The sequence below is a fragment of the Tympanuchus pallidicinctus genome, unplaced genomic scaffold, assembly GCF_026119805.1.
Source record: "Tympanuchus pallidicinctus isolate F22 unplaced genomic scaffold, pur_lepc_1.0 scaffold3, whole genome shotgun sequence".
NCBI classification, from domain to species: Eukaryota; Metazoa; Chordata; class Aves; order Galliformes; family Phasianidae; genus Tympanuchus; species Tympanuchus pallidicinctus.
Genome location: NW_026294747.1, coordinates 105632508 through 105646680, shown reverse-complemented (window position 1 = coordinate 105646680; position 14173 = coordinate 105632508). Strand labels below are relative to the sequence as shown.

Below are 14173 nucleotides of genomic sequence, written 5' to 3'. Positions count from 1 at the left end.
CAGGACTGATACTTAGTTCCACATCCTCTCACTCTGGATAGAGAATTTTCAGTTTGTCAGAAATAGTTTTGCAAACTCCCAAGACTCCAAGTCGCAAATGGGCCACCACACTGGCATGACAGCTGCTAGCACAGGTATTAGGTATGTCAGTTAAAAAATCAATATTGTCTTCTAATTTTTTTTTTTTCCTTAATCTATTTGTAAGGGTAGACTTTGAATCCTCTGCCTTATAACAGGCTTCTGTTACCGTTTGCAAAGGCTTTGTAGTGAATGTTAGTTTTTAAAAACAAAAATTTGACAAGATAGCTGGAAGCTTTTCTGTGACAGTAGGAATAGTATTTCACAGTGTTCCCAAAAGAGAAGGCTGTTTGTATTTAAGGGAAGTCTATATGATAAGGGACATGATGTGTTTTAAGTCTCTACTGTGTGTATACTGTTCCAGAAGACGCTTGAGTTTTAATGATGCATCTGCAGAAAAAAGACAAACTAAGGAAGGATTAAAACACAGAAATATAAACACAAAACCCAAAAATCCCTCAATTTCCAGAATTTCTTATCTGCATACTGCTTACTCCAGTTGAGCCCTCGGGTCTGTATGTAGATTTACTGTACAGAATTAGAGTGATCTCAGCTACAGTGAAGTTATTTCCAGAACATTTGATCACAATCCTGAAACCAACACTTGGATACTGGCCTTAGCATTCTTTAAAAAACATTTTGGAATGTCTAATTTAAACCATCAGCACCACCTGATTTGACTTCATGATTACTTCACCCTGAAAATCTTTGGAATGAGATTCCCTGTTTGTTTGTACTGGTTGTTGTACTTGTTCAAGACACCACAGAAAACCAGATTGAATTGCATTATTATTATTATTATTATTATTTTTAAACTACCTGTTTTTTAGTGAGGATTTTACTACAGGAAATGCTTGAATGACATAAATGTATTATGGTTAAAATCCTTTTTGTTATTTCTTCGCAAACTATGGCAAGGACGTTTATATTAGAAATGTTTTATATGCATCTAATTAGTGAGATAATGCATTAGGCTTTCTTCTCAAAATTAAGTTCCCTATGTTTAAGGACTAAATGATTTAATATATATTTGCTTTGTGTAAGGACAGTTGTACTTGGAACAGAAGCAGTGCCTGCTACAAGTATGGAAGGTACTAAGTATGGAATAAGAGCATATTATGGGTGTGAATATGATACTGTCTTGTGATTATGAAAATAAATATAAACTTCTGTTTTGATTGAGTGCCTTACAAATAAAATGAAAGTTAACTTTCTCCTATTTCTTGCTGTTAACGTCTTTACTAGTTCTTACTGTTTAGTTCCTCTTCTGTTTTTGAATATCCTTCAAGCTGAGCAAGGCGTTTGCAGTGCTCTCATTTATCCCATGATTTTTTAAATACCTATTCAAATGTTTTATGTGCATCATATCTGATCAGAAAAAAATGGATGGGATTTTGGAGATTGAAGTAGTGTTCCCTGAGGAGAAAATAGACTGGCGTGTAGCTAATAAAATAATCATTTGTACCAGTCCAGTGTAGCATAAGGGAAACTTTGGGACCCATATGATCTCCATACAGATCTGTGTGGTCTTCTTTCTGAAAGGCAATGCAAGGAGGAGCCAGCCAGGTTTTGAAGCCAGCACTGTAGTTTCAGTAGCAGTCAAAGAATGGATAAGGGGTGCTTCTGATATTTCAGAGTCCTTACTGCTGTCTTCAGTGTGAATATTTTTCATCACCCAGTGGTTTGTTCTAAATGCATCCTTTCCTTTCCCTCAATTGCTTTTCCATTTAGCTAATTGCTCCTCCTGCATACCAACCTGAGTATCCATCCTTAGAAATAAAAACTGAAAAATGAGTAACAATTCATTGGAAAAAAAAGGTTACAACTGTACTGTGTATTTAGCTTGTTTAGCTTGTTTGTTCTGGTCCTTTCCTTTGCTTGTCTTTTCTAAACAGATTCTGAGATACCTGCAGGATACTTAAGTAACCTTCTATCACAGTGTGGTGCTTAAGTGTGATTGCAATAAAATAATTAATGAACACACCTAAATTGAAGAATAAATGCTATTTTCTCTTGGTCAAATAACTTAATAAAACCAGAAAGTCTTATTACATTTGTACACAGAGCTGTAGGATAAGGATGAATTCAATGTCATAATTACTCCAATGATTCTTTACAATTTCTTAATGAGCTTTATTTTTTATACAGAGGTCTGAAGGGTGTCGTAATTACTCTGAGTGACAGTGGACATCTGCAGTGTTCCTACCTTGGTACTGATCCTTCGCTCTTCCAAGCTCCTAAGGTTGATTCTAAGGAAATAAACTATGAAGAATTCAATGCTGAAATGAAGGAGCTTCAGAAAATCATCAAGGAAGCCACAAAAACACAAGGTATACTTCTCACATTTATTTAGTTTACTTAGTTTATTTAGTACTTAGTTTAACTAACCGGTTTTCATTTGGTTGGTTAATAATTTATTTTTCTGTCTGTTTTCATAATGACTGTTGGAACTTACAAGATTTATGTGCCCAATTGCACGTAATTATCACTTTTGCAAAGGTGTAGAGGAAAAAAACTGACAATGTGTGCTCTGCCTAACAGCAAGAAAGTGCCAGAAATTTCACAGCAACAGTCTGCTATACATCTCAGTTGTTAGAGAGAACAGAGGTATTGATAAGTTCTGCTCTGTTACTTTAGTTCTTAAACATCATGCAATTAATAACGAATGACTTGTGTTAAAAATGATTTTTATGACTCTTTCAAAAGTGATTGCATTTGAAGAATATAGTGAAGGATATAAAAAGCGTAATAACGATCAAAATAAACAATGTAATTTACACATGTTGCATACACAAGGCACTGGGACAGGCTTTGGGCACTGGAACGGGCTCACCCCGTTGTAGTGGTCACATCATCAAGCCTGCTGGACTTCAAGAAGCATTTGGACAGTGCTCTTGGCCTTAGGATTTGGATTTGGGGTGATCCTATTTGGAGCCAGCAGTTAGACTCAGTTTTCCTTGTGGTTTCCTTTCAACTCAGGATATTCTGTGATTCTAATAATTTGTACTGAGCTTGTTCAAATAATGACGCAATTTCCTACAAATATCCTTATATTTTGCTTTTTGTAACTGAGGCATTAAAACAGAGGATCTGACTTGTGTGGGGAATTGGAAGCGTGCAATTTTACAGCAAATTATGGAAAAAAATTCTTAGACAACTAGAACCAGTTGAAATCTCTTTCTGCTGATAACATGTTCTTAATATGCACTGAAGAAATAGTTGCTCTTTTCTTTGTTGAAAATTGTTAGAAAATGAGATTTATAAGCTGAAGTCTTGAGCTTGATTCTACAACGCAAAGATTTTTTTATGTAATTGCATATAACTTTGTTTATTATTGTTGTAATAGACCAATATTAGTGTTATAATATATTGTATAGTGTATTTTCTTTTTTATTTTTAATTGAACAAATCCTGTTATTTAAACATAAACGTGTATAAAATTTCATTGCTTTTGCCACCACCCTTCTAATAAATATTTGACGGTTTCATCTATTGTAAGTCTGTTTCATCTGACTGTTACAACCAAAGGAAAGGCAAGCATGATGAAAACATCTGTTTGTGAAGTGAATGAACTTTTGTTTATTTGTCGTACAAAATCGTGTGGAGAAATAAAAAACGTAACTGTCCTTTACAACTTGCTCTAGTAATAGTATTAGATCTCTAGTGATAGTATGAAACTGACTTGTTTCCTATGAATTTTGCTGACCTTTTACTTTCCTATTTTGCTCTTAATTTTTTTTCTTCATCAGGGCCTTCCCAAGTCTGATTTAAGGTATAAGGTATTTTAGGAATGCTCTCTTCATTGTGGAGATACGCTCTAAGGAGATTTTGCTTTGATTTAACTGGCTGTAAAAATCTGTTAGAAAGCCTTTGCTACAAGGAAAACTTTTCACTTAATTATGAAGAATGCTTTCCATTTAGAATGATTTTGCTTTGTCTCGTTTTGACTGTTTTAGATCCTTAGCTGTCTTAAAATAACTGTTAATCATGTTTAGTTGAATAGGGAATACCTTTGAACACTGCTCACCATTCAGATCCTCTAAACATGATCTTTAAAATGAGCGATTGATTTTTCTGTCTTGTGGATTCACATGTGTGTAAGTGAGAGCTGGTGTTGTTTTGAAAACATCTACCCTTACATGGAAATATTTTTTCTTTGTTTCATTTTGACTTCCAAAAATGGAAGTCATTTGGAATTAGGTCATCATATAAAAAACGTAGAACAGCTATTTCCATAAATAAATCGTGTATTTCTGTTCAGTGCTGACCATTAAACTGTTGAACTTCAGTTATTTTATACGTTTTGGAGGAGGTTTTACATTACAAACTGAAGAAAAATTTAAAAACCTTTCTTTTCCTTAACTGTTAAGCTAACGTAAATCTAATGATATTTACATCAGCTTAGTTGACTTAAGTGATTAACCATAGATGTTTGACTCAGTTTAACAGTAAGAAAAATATGAAGCTTTTACATAGGCTTTGTTTTTGTTGTCTGTCTTATTTCTAGCAGAAAGATGACAATGTGACAGAAGTTCATCAGACTTTGCTGAAGGAGAAATTGTTAAATAGGGTTAGAAAAGGAAGATCTCAAATCCAAACTTACTTGTTTGGGATTTTTCTGAGTTATATGCAATTGGCAGTTGTATGCAATTGCAATATGCTAATAGGTGATGTTGGAGGAATGTGCTTTGATTTTACTTTTCTTTTTCCTTGTAGTAAAAGGGAATTTTTTCATGGAGCAGAATGAAAACTTAATTTCCCTAGTTTTCTCAATAGAGTTTTTTCCCTCTGCTCTCCTGTTAGAGACATAAGATGCTGTTATGACCCACTCGTTGTGGGTCATTTTTGGGACCTTACTTATAATAAAATTCTTGCAGCTTTCTGAAAGTGCTCATGTGCTTACTGATGCAATTAATGTTACTTTCCCCTTTGCATCAAGTTTTCTTGCTATTTGTTGTTCTTTTTTCCTGGGAATATGAATTTCCTGTTTGGGTTTTTCATTTTTCCAACACATTTAGCTTTGAGAGATAAAAGTGTATTCCAGGAAGACACAAATACCTTAGAGCTGGCTTTTTCTCCCTCCTTTTTTCTCCTTTCTCCCTGTACCCACTTAGAAAAGTGCATGTAACTTTTTGCATTATGTAAATGCCTCGTTTCTAATTCTTAGAAAATGTTTAATGTGTGGTTTTACATTGTGGATATAAATGAGTTTGTAGAATTCTTTACCTTGCATGTTAACATTCTTCAAATGAATCAGGTGACATAGTGTAAACCAGCTCCAAATAACATCACAATGTTGGTAAACCTTTTTATGCAGAGGAATTTCTAAAATTGGTTTTAGTGACAGAGGTTTGCTGCCAAGCCTTTTCATCATGAAATTATGTAGATCAAAGTGTACCGTATGAGAGATGTGTGTATTTTGGTGACAGGATACTTTATTATAGGTGTACTGTTATATATAACTGTGGAAAAAAGTGAAAAAAACAAAAAACAAAAAACAAAAAAACCCAAACTAAAGCAAAACCAAAGACTTACCATTTTCCTGGGACCACTGAAGATCGTGGATAGCATATGTAAAATCCTGTCACAGACTGCATTTAAATCTTTTTTTTTTCTTTCCATAAATCAGAAATCCAGTGTGGAATCCAGGCTAAAGCTGTGTATAGAAATCTTAAAAAAAAAAAAAAAAAAAAAAAAAGAAAGAAAGAAAGAAAGAAAAAAACCCACCAACCTGGAACTTCCTTTGTTCAGAACCTCCAGGCATTGTTATTGCTTTTATAAATGGAGGTGTTTGTCAAAACAGAGCTTACTGATTTTTCTCTTGTTTTCTTTCAGATATTCTGCCCCAGTCTGAAAAACACAGAGACCTAATTGTCACTGCAGAAGTTTCACCAGACTTGGATGTGGAGTCTGTATGTACATGTATAAAAATAAATGACAACCCTTTATTGAGAGCCCTTCTTGCTTCTATTTCAAGCAGTGCTACCTGACATTCTTCTCTTTATCTTACAAATGCTGTTAATGGGTGATAACTTGCTTTATAGCAAATGTTTAGAGACAACTTTCTAATGCTGCAGAGTTGAGTCAGATTGTCCTCCATCTTTAAGAAATCAGAACATTGGGTGAGAGAAGTAAAATTAGAAAATAAGTCAATAACTATAGGTATTATTTATGTAGCACGTTAGATACAAAAATCACATGCAATGCTAGGTTGTTACAGTTCATGGCTGCCTGTTGGGTAAGTGAGTGTACATTGTATACTTCCACTTTTTAGGTTTGAAAACAGCAATGAAATGTGAGGTATTTTTGTAGTAGAATTGTGTATATCACAGCCATCATGTTTATAGATATAATAACTTGCAATGCACATGGTATATTTCTTCATTTTTGTATAAACAGTTTTTAAGACTGTTTGCACTCATACTTGCTATTTGAGGTAATGTCTTCTGCACTTGTTTCTGGCCTATTTCACAGTTCATGATATAGCATAAGCTTTATATCTTTTTAAACATAGCTGAAAACTAGTGATTACTATTTATTTGTTTATATTTGGAACTGAGCTTCTGCATAGCGTCCAGTTGTCTTTCAGAAATTTTCTTGTTGATCATTTTAACTCGAGCAATTAAAGTTATGCTATCTTTTAGTTAGTGACCTTTCCAATTCAATTTTGGCTAAGCAAAAGTAAGTGAAGAGAAACTTTCTTGAATCTGGAATAATTTTGTATTATTGAGAACTGCTAAAGCAGTTAATAATGGTGGGGGAGCAATACTAGTGTCACCCTCAGGATCTTTGCCCACATACAGTGCACTAATTACTCGATGCATCGTAATGAGTAATCTCTGGCAGGGTGTTATTCAGTATTCTCTGGTGTGGCAACCTAGCTAGAATTTATTGATCTTATATGCAAACATAATTTATGAAAACCAGTTCAAATCCAAATTTAGAAGAGTTTATATTGTTGGTTAAAGTTTTTTATGTGAGCCTTTCAGGACGTGGTCATTGCACTGTAACATATGTAACTAATCATTTCTAGCCACTGATTTCTGCAGAAGCAATTTTCAGGACTATCTACCATTTTAAAAATACACAGGGAACTGCTTTTTAATACTTCCAAAAGTCTATTTGATACCTTTATTTAAAGTCTATTACTATTACTACTGCTGCTGTTGCTATTATTTGATAGAGACCTCCTTATAATATGGCCTAGCACTTGCCTGTGGAAAAGATTAGCTGGTGAGAAAAAGGGGCAGAGTGCCATGGTCTTGGCTAACTGTCATAACCTCCTCACAACACTTGAAATTGTTGGGCCTGCAAAATGCTGTAATGTTGTACTCATTTGCCCAACCTTCCAGATGCAGGTGGTCTGCTTTGGATATAAGTAACTCAATATACTGAATGAACTACAACCTTTAATCTTTATGATATCTTAGCTTCCTGAAGGGAAGAGTTTCTTGGTTGTTCCTTCAGTATCCATCTAGGAAGGGAAAAATATTCTAAGACTTGTCACAGACGAGGATGAGTAAAAGCAAATGTGAGAACCATTTTAGAGCTTCTACAGGTTTGCAAATACTATTTCTTCTCATGTGAGGAGATATAAACTGTGATGTGTAGTAGGAGCAAAGAGTATTTAATGCCATCTCCTAAGTACAGCCTCTGATTCAGGAAGTGATTATGGTATGGTATGAATATGGTATACCAGGGCTAGGATCAGCCTCTTTGGATCCATGCTATTGTTTCAGGATCAGCCACTGGTAACTGTCAGAGATGGTTTGCTGGACAAGCCAGTTGTCTAATCCAATATGAAAGTCCCTATGTTTTTACAATGAGGAAAAGTATACAATGCACAAATGAAAGTCCTGCTTCTAGAACCCAGAGAGAACCTACCACCTTCTTGACTTCTTAGGAACTTTGCATATGTGAACCTTATACTGTCATGCTGAGGTGAAAAAGAGTGGATAAACCACTTAAGATTTATTACCATTATTTTGAAAACATTGCTCCCATCGTAAGAGAGTAAATTTGTGCTGGGAATTTAGTATTACAGCAGAAATGAGGTATTTCTTTAACTAGTTTAGACAAATAGGAAAACTTCTTAAACTGTTGACACGACCCTGTTGCAAAATTAAATCTGTGCATAAAACGAGATATTAAAACAGTCTGCAGTGCCAAGATGAATTTTGCATTAGATGAAATTACCTAATGAAATAGAAATAAGCATGAGTAACAAAATGCCTGCCATAGTTTCTTTTGAAGTTGAAAATATATTTATGGTTTATAAGATTGCGTGCTGTGTGCTGTGATTTTATAGTACATGCTAAGATTTGGCCATTGGTAGATTGGAAGTCACCTTTCCCTAATAAGTAACAGGAGGAATTTCCAACATTTAAATAAATATACAGAAAAAGGAAATGTGCCAAGCAAAACAGTTCAAATATTCATATATACATCATAGTGTATTAGTTCCTTATATAAACAATATTCATGAGCTATTCCTATCCTTTTGGCTGGCAATTTCAAACAGGCTTGACGTTTTCAGGAGCTCAGAAATGTATTTTGTGTATTTTAGTCTGTCGTCAGAACGGTAAGTCCTTTACAGTTATTTCCTTGTTTGCTGTGTTGATGATAGGGAAGTAATATTACATTTATTGTGTTCACTCATTCATGCATAATACTGAATTTCTGTTTTCATCTTTTTCTTCACAGCAAGCCATTGACAGCGAAGTAAAAGCAGAGGTGGTACCGTCAGTCACAGTAAAGGTACTGTGCCTAACTCAACCCCTAGTGAATAATAGTGGCAAATTTTAGGAATTTGTAGTGTTTTCTGTGTGTTTCACTTGTATTATGACAAGGAGTAGAGCTGGAACTGCTTCTATGTACTTATTTCTCTTTTCCTTCATATGACAAGTATTTATCTCGCAAGACTTCTGTTGAAGTTAGAAGCGTTTGGAATTTGGATAGGTTTATCAAGAAGCTACCACAAAAACAAATGAACAAATAAATAAAGGGTGGAGGGAAGTTTTTGAAATAAGAACGTTTTTCCAGCACTTCTCAGAGCAGGTAAATATTTATTTGCTCAAAACATAAGGATTGTTACCTTCAGCTGCCTTTTTAGTTGTCAATAAGCAAGAAATCACTTGTAAAAGCAATTTCACAAATTCTGTTAGTGCAAAAAAAAAAAAAAAAAAAAAAAAGCCAGGAAAATCTAACCTGAAAATTGACGTAATTGCAGTCCTCCCTGAGAGCTGTTCCCTCTGGTTATAAAGGAAGTGTGAGAGTGGGTGTGCAAGTGTAGCTTCTCAGTATTGCGTAGGATAATTTTATTTTTTGAGCTTGAAAATCTTTTCTAGGACTACCAGTGGAGGAAAACTGGGGCTTTGTTTTTGAGAAGTTCATGTGAAAAAGAGCTTAGCAGAGCTAGTAATTGAAGAGAACTTCTTTCATTAATGTAGCTTAATTGTACTTAGCCCAGCATCTTTCTCTACATTTTCAAGTGACACAATGAGGGAGGATAAAACCTTAATCCTGATCACATCTGTGATGGTTTTGCTATGAAACCTTGAGCGTTCGACCTGATTGTATTTGGCAGTAGATTAGGCTGTTTGCAAACATAGGGCTACCTTAAAATACGTGATGTAAATAGACTTCAGAGCAGTATGAATTTATCAAACCACAAACTGCAGCTCCTTCAGAAAATTTTTAATGAAACTAGGTGCTTCTGACAAAATGTGCAGTAAAAATGGATTCGTTTCAGTTCAGACTCCTATGTCTGAACTGACATAGGTTCAGAAAGCAGAAAGCCAAGCAGTATTGAACAGTTCTCGAACTGTAGTTGAATGTCTTGACTTGTTTGGAGGATTGGGATTCAGGTAGGAAAGATGTAGTCAGACAGAGGGTCGCAGAATGAGTATGTCACATGGCAACTCCATGTGGTTTATAGCCTTTTCATGCAACAGAGACTGTTGAAGATCTGACTTTATAAAGTAACCCTATGAATTACACTTGGTGCTCTCTCTGGAAAATGCGTAGGTTTGCCTAAATTACATTTGAAATGACCAATTTGGGTATAGTAGCTGCTTTAGAAAGCTGATAAATAGTCAGACAATTAGCTTGCACTGAATTTTTTGTGGTTGCAGTCAGCAGATCTGGCAGTGCCCAGCTGGTTGGCTTAGAGCTAATGCAAGTGGGTTTACACAGCTGCATTCATTGAATTACATTGGACCTGAAATAGTTCTGAGCTGAGGGCAAGAGTGGCTTTTTAAAACGTATGCCCCTCTTTTGGGACTGAGGCACAGAGCAGATACTCTCCAAAAGCAATTTATGAAGAGCATTATTTTGTTTTTAAAGTAATGCTTTGAAAGTTTTGTAGCAACTTCAGATGTCACTGTCTTAATCAAAAATTTTCTGAGGTGTGCACTCTCATGTCTTTTTGTACTTAGCAAATTTAGCATAAGATCTCTAAGTCTATTGATTTCTTCTTTACTGTTTCTTTCATGAAAGTTCTGTTTTCAGAAAATGGAGCTGTCTACCTGATGTATGCACAGAGCTCTGTGTGATCCTTCCTAGTTTTATTTGCACCATAAAAAACCATGGATGACCTGAGGGCCTGAGTCTGTAGCTCAAACTTATTGCTGTTAAGTCAAATTAGATGTTACTGTTCATTCATTTAAAGTAGTCCACTAACACTTTAATTGTTTTATAACTTTAAGAGTATTTTCCTAAACTGATTTTACTTGCCTGCAGTGAGTTAACAGGTAGACCAGAAACACAAAACAAGTGATAATAAGTAGCAGATCATGTATGTACAGACCATGCTCAGAGACCCACTAAAGGGCAATCTTTTGATAACCATTCGTTTTGTAACCAGTTCTCTCTCTTAACAGTAGAAACACCCAGCGCCACTCCAGCTTTGTAGTTAGGCCACCTCTTGTAATCTAAAGATTTAGGTGTGCTGGGCGTACTGTATAATAAGTTGTAAAATTTGTTTATAGTAGAAGATTGAATAGAACTTAATTCTGAAATTATTCAGAAAACCGTTAATTGTTCCCAGTAGTTGGAAGGAATAAAAATAAAAAAGCTTTGCTTTTGATTATTTATTTATTTTTTGCTTTAATTGTCTAAAAGAAACAGTATTTTATTTTTCTTTGCATTAAATAAAAGTAAATGACAAGAGAATGAAAGTAAATGACATTTGCAAAATGTTAACATATTTTAACTAGGAGTTTATCATTGGACGGTCTTTGGTTAAAGTTACTAAGAATGTGAGAAATCACCTTTTTTTTTGCTGCATTTTTAATTTTTACTTTTTAATTTTGTAAGTAAATGAGAACTGTAGAAATTGTTTCTGCCGTTGAAACTTAAGTTCTTAAACATTGCTGAAGTGGTCACTGCAGGGCTTTATGTTCTTTTTGCTGGTTGTGTGGTTACGTTAATTTTCTGCTATACACAAATCAGTTTGTTGTTTGATTTAAATAATTCTGTATTTCAATTGCTGTAGGTAACAATACAGAGCAGAGTGACGGCGCAGAAGCCGTACCTGGTAGTGTGTGTCCAAGCTCCACTAGCAGTGACCTGTGACCAGTTCACCTTTAATGATTTAGGTAAGTATATATAATACTGTTAAAACTATGGCATCATATTCCTTTTTCTAAGGATGTTGTAAGCTGTAGTTGAACCTCCATCAGGAGAATCATTGCTGATACTGCTGTCCAAGCAGTTGCAAATATGCCTTATGTACACTCTGCAGCATCTTTCTTCCATTTGTGGAAAATGACAAAAAGAAGTGTATAGTAGTGGAGTTGCTTCTGTGATTACAGTATGATATGTAGCAGGTGAGAAGAGACAGCGTGACAATTCAGTGATGGAGACAGAAAATCAGGTTTTTGTCTGGTCTTTTTATGGGGGCTTTTTAGTGGTTTTTTTTGTTATTTTTTTTTATTTTTGTGGCAATTCTGTCTTTGTAGAATGGCATTGGTGAGCCAAAAGCAGGAACACAAAACTTGACCTGTCTGCTAGTCTAACACGCTAGAACTTAATAACTTTTGGTGATTCTTCCTATAAGATTGCAGATAGGATTTCTTTGAAGGTTGTGAATGGAGTTGAGGAACAGAGAAGTGTGTCCTGCTGCCTCAGCTGGGACCAGTTTTGAATTGAATTGTGCATTACTGAATCCTATTGAAAGAGGAATTGCTGTTCTAATCTGAAAGGACAGTTCTTGTTTTTCCTAAACGTGTGACAAGAACAAATGGCTTTGTAGGATATTAAAATTGCCATATGAAACAACATTTGCTTTGGAGTTTTCTGACTAGATTGGAGTTTGTTAAGGGATAAAGGTAAATGAATGGAAATAACTATCCTAATTTCACAAAGTATTTCCTCAAAGTTTCCTGGAAATGGAAAGTGTATTGCTTTCATGTGGGTGCTTCTATTATTTGATGTAATTTTTTTGTTTGTTTGTTTAGATCCAGGATCATCTGAAACTGTGGTCCTGTCTGTCTTCTTGAAGGGAAATTTTCCTCCATCAGAACTAGAAGGAGATTGTGTGTTTTCATGTAATACACCAACAGGTAAGCCTTTGAAGATTACAAATTTTTTTTAAGGTCTTTTCTTTACATGTTTTTTGTGAGCTTTGGTTTGAAAAACTTTAAAGGCAAATAGTAATGGAAGAAATAATTATATAGCAGATGGCTCTGCTACCAGTCAAGAAGACCTAGACAGAGTGAGTTGTTGAGTTGGGCATAGAGGAACCTTATGAGCTTCAACAAGAGGATGTATAGGGCGCTGCACCTGGGAAGGAATAGCCACATGCATCAGTACAGCAGGGACTGACCTGCTGGAAAAGGGGCTCTGCAGAAGGACTTCAGGGGTTCCAGTGAGCATAAGCCAGCAGTATGCCCTTGTGGCCAAAATATCCAGTGGTATACTGGGGTGCATTAAAAAGGCTGTGGCCATCAGGTCAGATAAGGAGATGTTCCCCTCTACTTTGCTCTGGTGAGGCCACATCTGGAATATTCTGTCCAGTTCTCGGCCCCTGAGTTCAAGAAAGACAGGGAACATCTAGAGAGAATCCAGTCAAGGGCCACAATCATATTTAGGGGCATCTCCCATAGGAGGAGAAGCTGAGAGACCTGGAGAAGACTGAGCAGGGAGAGGGGGAAGGGGGTCTCATCACTGTCCATAAATATCAGAAATGTGGGAGTCAAGTGGATGGGGCCAAGCTCTTTTCAGTGGTGTGCAGCAACAGGGCAAAGGGCAGTAGGCACAGACTGGAGCACAGGAGGTTCCATACAAACAAGAGGAAGAAATTTTTTCTTTGGGGGATGACAGAGCGCTAGTAAGGCAGCTCAGAGAGGATGCACAGTTTCCTTCTCTACAGCTGTTGAAGACCTGCCTGGATGCTTTCCTGTGTGACCTGCTATAGTGAACCTGCTTTAGCAGAAGGTTGGACTTGATCTCCAGAGGTTCTGTCCAAAATCTGCAGTTTTGTGGTTCTGTGTAATAATGTATATCAGAATCTTGTCTTGCTGCTTTTATTTTTTTTTTTTTTGTAGCATCATCAAGTTATGTAAGCAGTAAATTCATAATCTTATGGCTTGGGAAGCAGCTGTACCAGCTTTCCCTCTGCCAATCAATTTGCTTCTGTTCTGCTCTTTAAGGGACCACCTCTTGGAGTGAGAAGTTAATTACATCTTTATGACTATTCAGCCTTCTGGGGCTGCCAGCAAATGTGACAATAACTGCCTCCCTACAGAGGAAGAAAATAAGCATTGGGAGTGATTATTCCTCACTTCCCTTTTAACAACAGCTTAACGTATTCATTCTAAACAAATAAAGTGACCTGTAAGAATAGAGATTAAGTCATTCTATTTTATAATGCCCTAGTGACTCTAATAATAGAATATGTAAATTTGCCCTGCTATCCATAAGTGAAGACTAGTTTACTTAGTTTGCTACACACAGCCTCAGGAATATGTATTAGGCTGCACGAAGAACTCTATTTATGTAGGGCTTCCAAGTTACGATAAGCGCAGCATAGCCCAGCTGAAGCAATCTGTTCTTTCTTCACTTCTCACTGCTTGGCTTTGTGCTGCACCTCCTC

General features: G+C 35.9%; 1 protein-coding gene across 4 annotated transcripts in view; it reads left to right on the top strand.

Moving 5' to 3' along the window:
- BBS9 (Bardet-Biedl syndrome 9) overlaps positions 1-14173 on the top strand; it is a 271996-nt gene that overhangs the window by 48248 nt on the left and 209575 nt on the right. For all 4 annotated transcript variants that reach the window (XM_052692633.1, XM_052692634.1, XM_052692631.1 and 1 more), the window contains 5 exons: positions 2227-2408; positions 5914-5990; positions 8782-8835; positions 11573-11675; positions 12537-12641. In XM_052692633.1, coding sequence (XP_052548593.1) covers positions 2227-2408; positions 5914-5990; positions 8782-8835; positions 11573-11675; positions 12537-12641 — 521 coding nt within the window. The remainder of the gene's footprint in view (positions 1-2226; positions 2409-5913; positions 5991-8781; positions 8836-11572; positions 11676-12536; positions 12642-14173) is intronic.